The sequence below is a fragment of the Setaria viridis genome, chromosome 6 (assembly GCF_005286985.2).
Source record: "Setaria viridis chromosome 6, Setaria_viridis_v4.0, whole genome shotgun sequence".
Lineage (NCBI taxonomy): Eukaryota > Viridiplantae > Streptophyta > Magnoliopsida > Poales > Poaceae > Setaria > Setaria viridis.
This window is the reverse complement of record NC_048268.2, coordinates 29,880,996-29,894,479: the sequence shown is the minus strand read 5'-3', so window position 1 is coordinate 29,894,479 and position 13,484 is coordinate 29,880,996. Positions and strand designations below refer to the sequence as shown.

The window sequence follows — 13,484 nt, the reverse complement described above, 5'->3', positions numbered from 1 at the left end:
TCCAAACGTGGCCCGGCGTCAATAGGAAACCGATAGAAATAGATTGCACTGCACCGAGAAGACCACCGCCATGCGGGACCTTTCATTATAGTACCGCTGCAACACCACACTCCACCTGATAGGGTGAAACCACCAAATCCGGACCTCTCACAGGCTGCCTCACATTCGCCACCACGATAACACAACGCGCGGGGGCCTCGCCACATCCGTCATTGGACTCCACCTCACTCTCGTTGCCTTGAAGAAACACCACGCACGGGGCCTCGCCACGCCCGCATAGTACTCCATGTCACGGATCCGTTTCTTTTGTCATTGTTCGAGTGGTGAGTAAGGTTGCCCCGCTCCACAAGCTCTCCGTCGATCAGCTAAGTCGGCGCCACAAGATCGACCTCGCCTCGTTGCTTCACCCGCGCAAAAGCATCCGCCGCCATGTCAGCAAGCCGGAGAAGTCGTTTTGTGCCGTCTTCCGATGATGTACCACACCGAATAGCCCAGCCAAGCTGAGCAACCCGTCGCGATCTGCTGCAAGCCAAGTTATCCCACGACACCGTTGCCGCAAGCACCGTCCTCCGATGCAGTCCCACGCCACACTGACCGTTGCGAAGCAACACCAGCCGCCATAGCCCGCTGCAAGCGGCCAAGACCAACATTATGCGACAACCCCTGGCTGCCACCATCACTGCGATCGTCTCCATGTGGCCTCAGCAACACCCTTCTAGCTTGCCACCCGGTAGAGTTGTCGCCACCCGCTGCGGCCGTCCGTAACTTATGGACCAGAAATGCTATAGACCGAGATGGGTCTCTAGAGACGACGCCTCCAAGGAAGGCACGACACCAATGGTGCCGCCATCGCTCGTCCAGATTCTAGACAGGGTTTTCACCCAGAGGACCCCGTGCAGTAGGATTTTAGCTTAGAAATGATACCCCCAACGGGGAGAACGACGCCCTAGGACGCCGCCTTCATTTCCACCAGCAAACGTCGGTGAGGACTTTCGCCCGGAGCATCCCAATCTCTGCACGCTCACGGCTCGGCACTCCCAGCCACAGTCACGGTAGACCATCTGGGACGTCGCCGCCGCTGCGCCTCCTTGCACCACGCCACCCTACCTCCTCCTCCGCTCTCACACCGACAGTCATCCTCCTTGCCGATCATCGTACTCCCTCCTCATCTCCTCCTCCGATGCCTCCTCCACAACTCCTCCTCCGTGTTTGCTCCTCCTGGCGGCCCCTCCGCAACTCCTTCTCCGTCGGGCCGCCACTGACGCGCTCCATCCTCCACCCGGGCCGAAGCCGCCTCCGCACCCTCCAACCTTCACCCGGGTCGCCTCCACCGTCGCGCAACTTCTCGGTCCTCCGCACGTCGTGCCGCCGCTACGGAGCCGGGCGCGTCGCCCTCGCTGGCCTCGGCCATGGTGTCGAGCATCCAGTCAAGCTCATCGACGGTAGCCCAGCAGCTCGACACAATCGCGCACCGCCCTCTCCTCGTGCGCATAGTTGGACAACGAGGCGAGCCCCCTGACCGCCCCCTCAGCGCTCACAGCCTTGCCGAGCCCGCCGCATCACCGGCAAGCGTAGTGAGCGGTGCGGCGCCGCCGTCCACGCACTCCACTACACCGGACCCGCACTCGCCCGTGGTGCAGGAGAAGTGGCCAGAGCCCGAGTCCGCGGCGCAGAGCGTGCGGCCCCAAATGCGGCCCGACCACGCCGGGGGCACATCCACGGAGCGGGACTCCCCTGCCGCCAGCACGAAGCCCGTGGTGGAGAGCAGCCGTGACCCTACGCTCGACAAGAGCCCCCCGCCATCTTCACCCGGGCCGCCGCCACCTTCGTGCACTTGCTTGCCGGGGTGGGTCGTGGGCAGCGAATCCGGGGACGGGAAGGCCGAATCCGCCCACGGCAGGGCCAGATCCGGGCCGCCGCTGCTCCGGCGCGCCACCCCGCCCCGCCCCGATGCAGAAGCCACAAACCGACCTGTCTACCCCACCGCCGCCGTCCTCGGGAGCCGATCGGGCTTTCGGCAGCCCCCTCTAATGGCGGCGAGACGGGCACGAGAGGCAGTGGGGGGTGGTTGGTAGCGGCGGCTCGGGCGCCGCCCGTGTCGCTCGCGGGGGAGCGACGCGGGGGCAGACGATGGTTTTTAATGTATGTTATAATTGTGCATTTGATGGTCAAAATCACCGGTGGGTGTCCTTACCACCTCATGGAAGAAGTAACCGAACCACGTATCTGCAGGCAACTAATCAGACTCAGTTGACATGTCATTTTTGAACTTGTTATGCAACGTGGCTAACCAAACAACGTCTCTAACCAGCTAGGCTAGATAAAAGGAAGGCAACCAAACATGGCACAAACCAATCACGCCCATACTATCACATACACGTACAAGATGGGCTGCCAAATGCCGATCGACAGATGCACAGATCGATAGCAATGGTGATGCAATGAGATAGGCAACATGAAGAGGCAAAACGTCATGGCCACTTCGGATTGGGACGTGCATGGGGCACACCATGGATTGGCGAGATCCCTCTGCAGACGGCTGTCGTAAGTGTAGACAGAGCACCAAGAAGGTTCCGCTTCGTTTCTCATGCAAATTTCAGAAGCGCCAAGTTCAGGCTTGCAAGCGAATTAGCAGTTGGGACTCTTTGCAGGGTAGTGCTAGTCATAAGCCAACAGTAGTGAGTGCCATAGATTAGGAGGCGGCCCCTAACCCTATCCATACTTACGTTTTCTAATGTGTTTTGGTCAAGATAATGCTTGATTAAGCCCGGTTAATGGAAGACCATCGCTAGTGCTGGTTCGTTCATCAAGTCCTCTGCTCTGCATTGCAACAGGAGATTCCTATCGTTTGGGCCAGTTTGCGTTTGTCTCAGTACCGGCCGGCACGACAACGCACCCCTCTATTTTAGCAGCTAGCTTTTTTTATGACATAGTCCAGAGGTGAGTGATAAGCGTTTCACTAGGCAATCTGTGACGTCTAACCTATTGATTGATTTTATTTAGTTCTTATTCTGTAACCTATTGCATGATTGTAGTTCTTGTTTCTGAACATTCGTTCTTATTCTCGATCTGACGTAAATACACTTTGAATCATCATATGTAGACTCTCTATCAGAACATACCAGCCCAAAAGAATTTCAGTTAGCACGACGTTAATCTCGCCGCTGATTGATCTGATGGAGGCCGGTCGTGCATGAAACCGCGTCATACGGATCTTGAAATTCTGCAGAAAAGAACAAGGACTTCCAGCACGCCAGGAAGAATAGTCCATATAACATTAACTGAATGTCTGAATCTAGCACTAGACTTCAGTTTCAGCTATCACTTAACTGTTGGTAGCATCGTTCTAGCTCTCACCGAAAATTCGGATCAAGCAGAGCCACCGTCGAATTGATTCCAAGATCGTGGACGAAGAACGAATAAGTCGGAATGGCGGTGGTTGTAGAAAAGTTAGGCGTTGAAATGGTGATGTCAATGGAAACCGACCTCAACCCTCTCAAAGGTAAAAAGTAGCTCATGATCTTTACCTCCTTTTTCTATGAAAGGATTTCATCTTTTTGTTCTTTACTGGCAAAAAAACTTTTTGGAGGGTCTGTGATGAGAGTGGTTAGCATGGGGGGGGGGGGGGGTTAGAGAGAGAGACAAATCTTGGTTTGCACGTCTTGTTAGGTCATTTGTTCTTGTTATGCGTCTAGAAGAAGAGAGGATCAGATGACACAGGTCAGAAACCAACCACAACCAGCACTCCAGCAGTAGCATGTCACCGGACAGAATGAAACGACAAGTGCAGTTGTTGCAGGGTACTATACTTCACCGTTATGCCACTAACTAAAAGCGAAACAAATCTTACTTTTTTCTTGTTATTAGGAGTAAACTAAACGACGCCGCGCGATAATCACACGGGTGATCTTTGAGCCAAGTTTGAAATTAAAGTCTGTAGTTTCACTTGAATCAGACTCTACAGCGATAATAAAAAGTGTAAAAACAGTAGGTCGATTGAGCTTACAAATTATTTTAAGTTGCTTTGAAACAAATTAAAGGAGAAGTTATTAGCTGCAATTGCAACCTTGAGGCCACCGATCAAATGGTCACGCACGCTCAACATGTACAAAGAAGTAAACGTGACCCGTCAGAGACGGCAAAGTGGCAAACAGGAAGCAGCTTGAATTGAGGTACTGATGTTGCTAGGACGAACTGGACATTTACCAACCAACGCTTGATGCATACCGAGATGCTACAAGAGTACAAGTCGAATACTGTCCATCGCAACTTGCTGCGGTCCGGCACAGCTATTCTACGTCGCGTCTGAAAGAGCGGTTTCTGTTCTTTATGCTAGTCCACAAAGAACAATCTGAATTTGAAATGAGGATTTGAATCTGACAAGCGACTACAGTCGCCAGTGCTACGAGCATAGGACATGCAAGGAACGGTCGGGCTCGTCGCGGTCATGGCGGCAGGCCTGTTTATTTGATGCAGACGAAGAAGTATAGGCGGACAAAAGTTGTGGCTACCGGATCGGAGCCATAGAGGCCGTGACCGCAATGTGGACATTTACTAGTACTTCACAAATCAGAAATGTCGCGGGTGACACTGGATGCAAATGCGCATGACAAAACACTGGGGGCCAGCAGGTTCAGAGGGGAACAAGCAGAAATCCCGTGATGGCTTCTGTCCCGATGGACGTCTGTTTGGCTGTCTGCCGGCTGCCGGTGAATTATCTATCCTATTCTCGCTCAACCCAGGATGTTGATGGAATAGTTTGAAAATATTTTTCGAAAATTTCAATTTGCAAATATCCGTCGCAGTGAAAACAAAACAGTAGTTCAATACTTCAATTCCCCAAGCGTTTTGTTGTCAATTTCTGGATATTTAACAACCAATTCAGCAGCTAGCAATCGCGAACTTGTGGTGATCCAGCCAGCATGGCAACATAAAAAATTCCATCAGCTGAAATTTCAGAAGCTTGAGCAAAATCAGAGAGCCCAAGTTTTTACCCGGTGTCCGGTGACAAGGAGCCATGGGAGCGACGACAACCTAGAGAAGCTGGCGACCTGGGTAGAGGCATGGGCCGGCCGGTTGGTGAGGATGAGGACTCCCCCGTCAGCGCCAATATGATGGAAAGCGCTAGCTGCGCGCGCGGAAGAGACAGCCGGATCCGGTGTTTTCTCCACGGCCGCGCCGGAGTCGACAGTGACGGCGACCAACCACGGTCAGTCGGTCACCACGACCGGTGCGCGTACGTGACCAGGCAGGCACTCACGCGTGGCCACCATGAGTTCATGGCCCCCCGCGCGCGACTTGCCGGAGGCGGAGTGGAGACCGGAGAGTGAAACATGCACGTCGCGGTTGTTGATGCAGTTGTGATTTCGGCTCAACGACGGGATCGAAACGCTGACGAACGGAGTTGTCGGGTTCCCGGCCGGAGCGAACGAGAAAGGTTTTCTTCGTGTCAAAGGAAGTTTGGGCTGGTGAACAATCTGGCGATGGGGATTGGTGTTCCCATCGAGGCTGCGCGGCAGGACGGGGATCTCACTCGAGCGGTCGCGGCGAACTCTCCGGTGCATCACGTGGAGAAATGCTGGCACAAGTGCTGAAGTGCGGGTAGGATCGGGAAAGGGACGGGAAAAAAATCTAAAACAACACAGCAAGCTCGTTAATATTTATCATAACGGATGTCCGACGGGAATTTTTCCATTGGACATTTCGTTATAATATCAAAATAAAACATCTGCAACATCAAAAATTTATGGTTGCAACATTAAAAAATATGCGAAAAAATGACTACGTCATTTGACTTGGGATAGAAAATTCCCGCCGCAACATCAAAACTATATCTCATACAATATTCACTGTGAAATATGAAAAAATAATAATTACAACACCAATACTTAACTGTAGCATTACCCCTCCCGGAGAGGGTGCCACGTTTGCCACTTTGCCAGTGTGCCCTGTGCCGAGCTGAGAGCATGCGGCGGCTGCGGATGCGGCGGAAGCGGGCGAGATCGAGCGACTTCCGTGACGATTGGGAAGAGATGGGCCAGGCGCAGGCAGGAGGAATCGTGGTTCCGCCTTTCCAGGGCCGAAACTGAAGTGCAGTGGACGGCATGTTGAGCTCTTGTTGGGCTCCGCCGGAAGGCCATGATGGGCCAGAGTGTTTGCCTTTTTTCTCTCTCTAAATTCCGTGACGGGCATGTTGAGTGAGATCTTGTTTGACTGTGCCGTGAGCTCGCGAGTCCTCCGTGACGGTTCATCGTGTAACACGACGATTCGTGTTCACCTACGAAAACAGCCCAAGGCCACTGCCATGGTGCATTGGCCAGGCTTGGATTGCCAACCTAACAGTGCGTTTCTATGGCAATGCGCTTGCTTTTGCATTCGCAAGGTACCGTGACCGGCCAAGCAGAAGCAGGTAAACTCTACACCCGTGGCTAGAGGTGGAAGGAACCTCTGCGAGACTGCAACCATGACAATGGAAGGAATGGCCTATAACAGAGAGCCGGCCCGGTGAGAAGCCTCTGATAACGACAGGTGACTCGGTGTCATAGGTAACACAGTAGATTACACGGAATACATACTTATTTACAGTTCTCTGAACACGCGTTCAGATACGAAGCCCAAGAGGATGCAGTTTACTGTAGCAAATTTGACGGTGTGTTTTTTCTCGAAAACTGCTACAAATATTTGAAGGTAGACAATAGCTGTATAGTATATTTCATGACAAATCTAATAATATGAAAGTTTTTAAGTGTTTATGACATTTTGCTGAGAAAAAATAAGCAGTCAAAATTGCTATAGTAAAAGGCAGTGACAAGTAAACGGAAACGGAGGTTAGTGATGGTTTTGAGTATCAAAGAAACGTGTTCACAGCTCAAACTTCTGATTGCCAAAATGGACACGAGACAGCAAAAACTGATAAGCTGTCGATGTAAGAGGGTCTGTGTCATGCAGTCATACTGAAGCAGATAGTCAGGCTCAGAGCAGGGCGTCTGAACTCTGAACTTCTGAATGCACAGCGACTTAACGAGGGAGGAAGGAGAGAAGCAGGAACCGCTAAACAAAACGGCAAACGGAATGTAGATGGAGACGCGGGGAATCGAACCCCGTGCCTCTCGCATGCGAAGCGAGCGCTCTACCATATGAGCTACGTCCCCAGTTGTTGCTCCGTGCAACTTGAGCATAGTTATAAGCGTACACTCACGACAATCAAACACGCAACGCAACCGGCTCTATGTGATGCCAGCAGTTGCGTGATGTAATCCTGCAGTTCCAATGTGACAGCGTTGCCCATAAGCTCGCAGCGGCAGCGACCACACCACGTACTGACGCACGGACAGTCGGACACGCCGGTACGTCGCCACGCCCGCGGCCCCAGGATCCAAGCGAGGAGCCGCCATCGATCCGGTCCAGAAGCCAGTACGCGCACGTACAGGAGAGTACACCGGGTCACGATAGAGATGTTCCTGACCCCGGGGGGACAAGGGTTCCACGGACGAAACACCATCGGTCGGGCACCAACATGTCCAGCAGGGCCAGGATCGGCAGGAGCCGCCAAGCCCTCACATGGAATGTTCCCACACTCCAATCCGCTGCCACCTAATGAGATCGTTGTCCGGATAAGCGAATGACGAGAGAGGGACCGGGACATACGTGTGCTACGCTTGAATAATAAGTAGCACAAAATAAAGGGATCCTATCCAGTTGGATCTTGGCGGATTTGTTTGTTTTCTCGCTAGAAGAAGGTTCGGATCACGGAGAACGACGAGATACCAGCAGAGCTGCATCGACAGGCTTGCCGGCTTGGCTTCGGAGATCAGGCTCCAATCCATCCAAAGTCACCAAGGACTCGTAGGTTTCCAGATTGCAAACCGAAGAATCTACCTCACCGTGCAACCTACCAACTGACGAAAACATAATTTTGTATCATTAACTGGTGTTCAGTATTCAGTCAACCCAAGGTTATCAATGACCGAAAACGCAACTTCATGCAGCCGGAGTCATCAACACCAGGTTTTTGGGACGCAGGATTTTCAGACGAGCAGAAGAAAGCAGAGCCATCAGCCATATGCTTTGCATTGAACACAGTACTAGGCAATTACAGGGGAGGGCAGAAAATAAAGCAGGCGGGCGTACACGAGATCCTCATTTCAGACTTCTTCCACAGATCGAAGAATTGAACAACACGTCTTGCCAAGGCCAAAACTAGAGACTTTCATCGCCGCCCGCCTACTTCCAATCCGATTCCCACGAACTGATCATCATCATCATCCTACCAGGACTCTAGATACACTACACTACACATGCCACCCCAGACTTGTCAGACACGGATTCAGAAGAACACAGAACATATGTAGAAGCACGACGCGGCCTCGAACTGGCAAACACACACACACACGCTAGCTGCTAGCTTCCTCTGTACGTCCGTCCTCTGCTCGGTTGCTTATTCCGCCGCCGCAGGATTCGCGCTGGTTCACCGGTCCAACGAGCTGATCACCACCCTGCAACAGCATCAGGTCCACAAGTGTGTCAGAATTCAGAACCGGCCATGGATGAATTGTTGTGATGACGCATCATGGTAGTGCAAGAGACTGAAGTGAGAGTGAAGGCCGTCGAACGCACCAGTCGTACACGGTGGGGCTCCTCCGCCCGACGGCCGGCTCCGGCCCCTCGGATGCCTTGGGTTTCCGGCGAAGCCTCCTCCAGCTATCAGCCTTGGGCGTCGTAGCTGCACAAGACACACCACCAAGTCAGAGGGTCAGGCGTGGTATCAATCAGATATTCAGATGCATGCACTAGTTCTCATTGCTTTTCTGAATGAACCGTGCTCTGCCAAGTTTAAATTTTTGAGCCTATTCGTCCCCAATGAATTTCCGGTTTTCCACAAATAATTTGTTACACGTAGATTAGGAAAAAAAACACAGAAATTTCAGGGTGTTATGCATGACCAAATTCTTGCAGTGTTTTACTTTTACCAACTATCAAGTATCAGATCTGTGACTGCATCAGGCTCAAGAAGGTGCAATGAAACGGCAAAAAAAAAAGAATCATTCGTTTTCCCCTCCCATTTCATCGGAGATCCAATCCCCAATTGTGGCATGCATAGTACTGTAGGGACCGATCCTAAAAAAGAAAATATTTTTACTTCCCCGAAAGAGGGAGGCGACCAAGAAACCGAGGCTGATAATACGAACCTGTGGCGAACGGGGAGTCCGGCGCGCTGGCCGGGGAGGACGGCACGGAGGAGCTGTAGGACTCGCCGCGCGGCGACTGGTCGACGGAGAGCGACGGCGGGCGGGCGATGGTGATGCTGCGCGTCACTGCGGGCGGCGGCGCGTCGGCCGCCGCTGCCGGGGCCAGGGAGGACGAGGAGGAGGGGGAGAAGGAGGAGTACTTGCGGAGCCTGCCGAGGCCGGACTCCGGGCGCGGGCCGGCCACCGTCTCGTCCCAGAGCTGGTCGAGGAGGCCCATTCCCACCAGAACCGTACGCGATTGGCTGGCCCTGCGTAAGTGGTTGGACGTATGCGCGCGTTTTCTCCTAGCTCGCCGATGAGAGAGATGAGGAGGGGGTGCCGTGCCTTGAGCAGTTGAGCCTGGTGGCGGATGACGATTCCTCTGGTCTCTCTCGGGGAGGGTGGATTGGGGAGGATTTTATAGAGAAGAGATGGGGTTGGGGGAGAGGATTCAGGCGAGATATTAGGGGTGTTGGTGTAATTTTGGATAAGGGGATAACTGGTGCTGCGCTCACATCTTTTCACCTCTTCTCGTTCTGGCTCGGCTTGGCTCGGTTAGGCACGGCTCGGCTGAGCCGGCTTCACTTTTTTCCTTTTCAGATGACGTTCTTCGCTATTCCATCAAACCCTAATCCACTGGCCTTTTTTAAGCATATTCCACTTCTCTAGCTTAAATTGCAAAATAAATAATTAAATAAATAAAGACACTGCCACATCTTTGTAGTTAGCAGTTAGCATACTCTAAATGCTTTTTTAGTTCTTTTAAAAAATATTTGCACAAACCCTGCTGAATAACAACCGCTCGACCACTTTATTTGACAGTCTTGGGAACCTGGGTGGGTTGTTGCCAAAAAAAAATTGTATTTATACTTACCACGATGATGATGGTCATAAGTTTCATGATGTGTGCATCCTGATTTCAACTATAGTTTTCTTCTGCTTTATCGCGAGATGAGTAAAAATGGAATTCCACGGTGATCAATCCTTATCTAGGAATGGAAGATTGTCATTGATCAATGCTAAATTTATTTCCCACAGGTTCAATGGACATACAACTACAATTGTATTGTTATTTATGGTTGTTGATTTCAAAGGACATATTGGCTTGCAATGCCAATTCCATATTGCAAGCTCTCCTATGGTTCTTCATTGTAAAGAGGGCATTTTAGATTCCAAGGTCAATTCCATGCCACGAGCTTCTCTACGACCAATACGTAGTATTAAAGTAACAACCAAGCAAAGAAGTTCAACTTTCCTTATATGTTCCGTGTCCAGAACACAATAACAATCCATTGGAGAGAAAAGGAGTAGAAGGAGGGAAGACGAGGATGAATAAAAGAGAGCTCTTTTACTCACCTCCTCTGTGCTTATCACTATGCATAAACCTTCAGGCACTACATGTTTTTTTTTATCATTTATTAACTTTAAGAGGGAACTCCAGCTGGAGGGCTAAATATATATTGTCCTAACTGTTGATTCATTCAACCCCCCCCCCCCCCCAACCCCCATAGTGGGAGGAGAGGAAGACAAGGAAGGATAAGGAGATTTATAGGATCATCGGCAGTACAAGTTCAATTTATCAGGATCGTTAGTTAAGTTTGGAAGTGATAGGTACATGAATTTGCAGCAACACAAAAAAGTTTTGCTAGCCTCCAACTAGCAATAGTCCAAATAGCCATCTACAATTTGTTTTGGGTCAACCATCTAATATATTAGTGCAAATTGCTTCCTATTTCAAGTTTATTTTGATACCAAGCACAATAATTAGTTTTAATATTGAGCCTATAAATATAAAGGTTGCCAGCTTGATCTAGACTTTGGCAGCTTATATCTTAAATTCAATCTCCTAGATATTTTTTTGTCACATTATCCCTCACAAATTCTATTGTTCACGGTCTCACATTATCCATGCCAAATCGATGAGATTAGGTGCGAAATTCCAGACTGATGGTCGGTGAATCGCTTGGTGCTACAATTTATCCTTTCCACCATCGTCCAATAGCGGCTTCTTGACTCCCATGGTTTCTTTGAATAACTGTTTTATTAGTTCCATTAGGCCAATTCCAATTAGGAGAGGTCTAACAAAACTTCCTTAGTGATTTAATTGTTTGCACATATAAATAGTCATGGAATATTATGACAATCTGATGTATGGTCAACTTGTTGGAACAAATGGCACGATCTACTCTTTTTATAAAGCATAGGAACATAGTTACAATATCCCCCCGCAGGTCATTTTGTTTATATACAAGAGAGCTACATATCTTACGTTGACGGGACAAATCGCATTAGACAATTGATATTCATGTGTCGACGCTGGTTTCACAATCGGAGAGCCCTGGGTTGTCCAGTTGGTGGCTTTGGCAGCCGGAGCCGAGCTGGGCTTACGGCAGGGCTCCCTTCCCGTGAGCTTGGACCGGAGCGGGAGACTCGGAGGGAGTTTTGACCGGCCCTGGTGCACCATATCCAGGGCCCCACCACGCGGCAGCGTCCACGTACCAGATAAGATCCGTACCTCTCAGGATGACTGCAACACGCCACGCAGTGGGCCCGGGCTTCCCGTCACGACTCACGACGCCAGTTTCATGAATCACCCACCACAGAAACCTGCACGATCACACCTTTGCTTTCGTTTCTCCTTCATTAGATGAGAACTGGAACGTGAAAACCTCCAGCAAAAAATAGGAGCAATACTAAATCGCTCGGATTACATTAAAAAAAGGATGCTTTTCCAAACTGTCTTAAACTTGATGTTACCAAAATGATTTCCCCTTAAGAGGCGTGCGCGCAATTAAAGATCTCGTCTCATCTTTTCAAGAAAAAAACATGGAGAAGAAGAACAGCGTCTCAATTGTCTGCAGCAGAAGCACAATGTTCCACGATGGAGATGGTGGAAGCGTGGGACAGTGCGTACGTGGCCTAAGAGCAGGCCCAACGCGGTAGCTCCGGTGGTGGTCTCGGATTTAAAAGAAGATGTGACTAGCGTTGGCAGGGTAGTAGTCTCAAGTTTATCGGGTCTACGTGGAGGGATACTTTTAGCGTTGGGCTTGATCTCAAGATGCTCAAGCCTGAGCATGTGGCCGAGGATGGGCCCTGAAATGCACATGGCGATCTGATTATTAGGTTCATTTCCCATCTTGCTCTCGCAAAAAAAAGAAAAAGAAAGAGTTGATCGGAAATACTAATGATCTCCGGGTGACTTGGTGCATCAATCAGAGCTGATACTGAATTACTGATAAAGCACCACTGATAAAGAGATGTATAAGCAAGCATGCGTATACAGTGAACGGCTACGGATCGATCAGCTACGACATCATCAGCCTCTTGAATACTCGGTACGTTGACAGATGCTGTACATGTAGTTCGTCGTAGCTGGTAACGAGCGGTGCAGTGGCCTGTCGTACTGTCCGTCCCTTCTGGCTGCTTGTAACTCACCTTGACTACTTCGACGGCAAAGCAGCTTCAACCTTAAACCTGACAGGGATGATTCGAAACCTGCTGGCACATCGCGAACCAGTGAACAGGAACAGCATCATCACTTTCACTCTCACTACGAGCGCCCTGGCCACTGATTGCACGGGATATTTTGCCTTGTAGTAATATGATACCATGTAGTAACAAGTATCGTCCTAATCATGCCCCATCACAGACGTGACGGAACGCTGCAGCCTGCAGCGTCAACGTAACCACGGCCCACCACTGGCAGTTTGTTTGCGGTCACAAAAAATAACGACGACGATACACATTGTTTTTCTTTGACTAACACAGTTAAAATAAATGGGTGTCGGGAGCACCAGCGGGGCCTACTACCTCCCCTAACCTTCAATTATTGGGGCCGCCGGTCTGCTGAGCTTTGCTGGGTGTATTCCAAAGCAAAGCAATGGCCAGTGTCAGCGTCCCGGCCGGGCAGTGCCGAGTTAGCATCTGGCCGGACGACGGACCGGTCACCGGTGTGCTCAGCTTTAGATGATCAGCAGCTCAAACCTGCGCCACAACTGTTCATGGCCGCGGCGGCGGCCTTTCGCCGCCGATAAGTGGGGTGGTTGTGGCGCGAGAGGATCCACAAGTGGTTGGGTTGGGGGAAGAACCGGGCACTGGGTCCATGATTGTGAGGGTTTTGGGTAGAAAAAGGGAGGAGGCTCTACCATTGAGCCACTGACATGCGCGCCCCATCGCATTTGGGTCTACATGGCATAGGCTCAAAGGCAGAGAATCTCGTTCCAGAAAAAGGGCATGCTGCGCATGCTAGAAGCGAGA

At 50.7% G+C, this 13,484-nt stretch overlaps 1 protein-coding gene and 1 non-coding gene across 2 annotated transcripts; both read right to left on the bottom strand.

Moving 5' to 3' along the window:
* Positions 1 to 7,078: 7,078 nt before the first annotated feature.
* TRNAA-CGC (transfer RNA alanine (anticodon CGC)) lies at positions 7,079 to 7,151 on the bottom strand. Its single transcript has one exon. It is a non-coding gene; the product is annotated as a tRNA-Ala (tRNA).
* An 887-nt stretch (positions 7,152 to 8,038) lies between these two features.
* Positions 8,039 to 9,652, bottom strand: LOC117862179 (dormancy-associated protein homolog 4). Its single transcript, XM_034745706.2, has 3 exons — positions 9,189 to 9,652; positions 8,617 to 8,722; positions 8,039 to 8,495 (listed from the first exon to the last, which is right to left on the bottom strand). The coding sequence occupies exons 1-3, from the start codon at positions 9,463 to 9,465 to the stop codon at positions 8,468 to 8,470; spliced, it is 411 nt and encodes a 136-aa protein (XP_034601597.1). The 5' UTR covers positions 9,466 to 9,652; the 3' UTR covers positions 8,039 to 8,467.
* Positions 9,653 to 13,484: the final 3,832 nt, after the last annotated feature.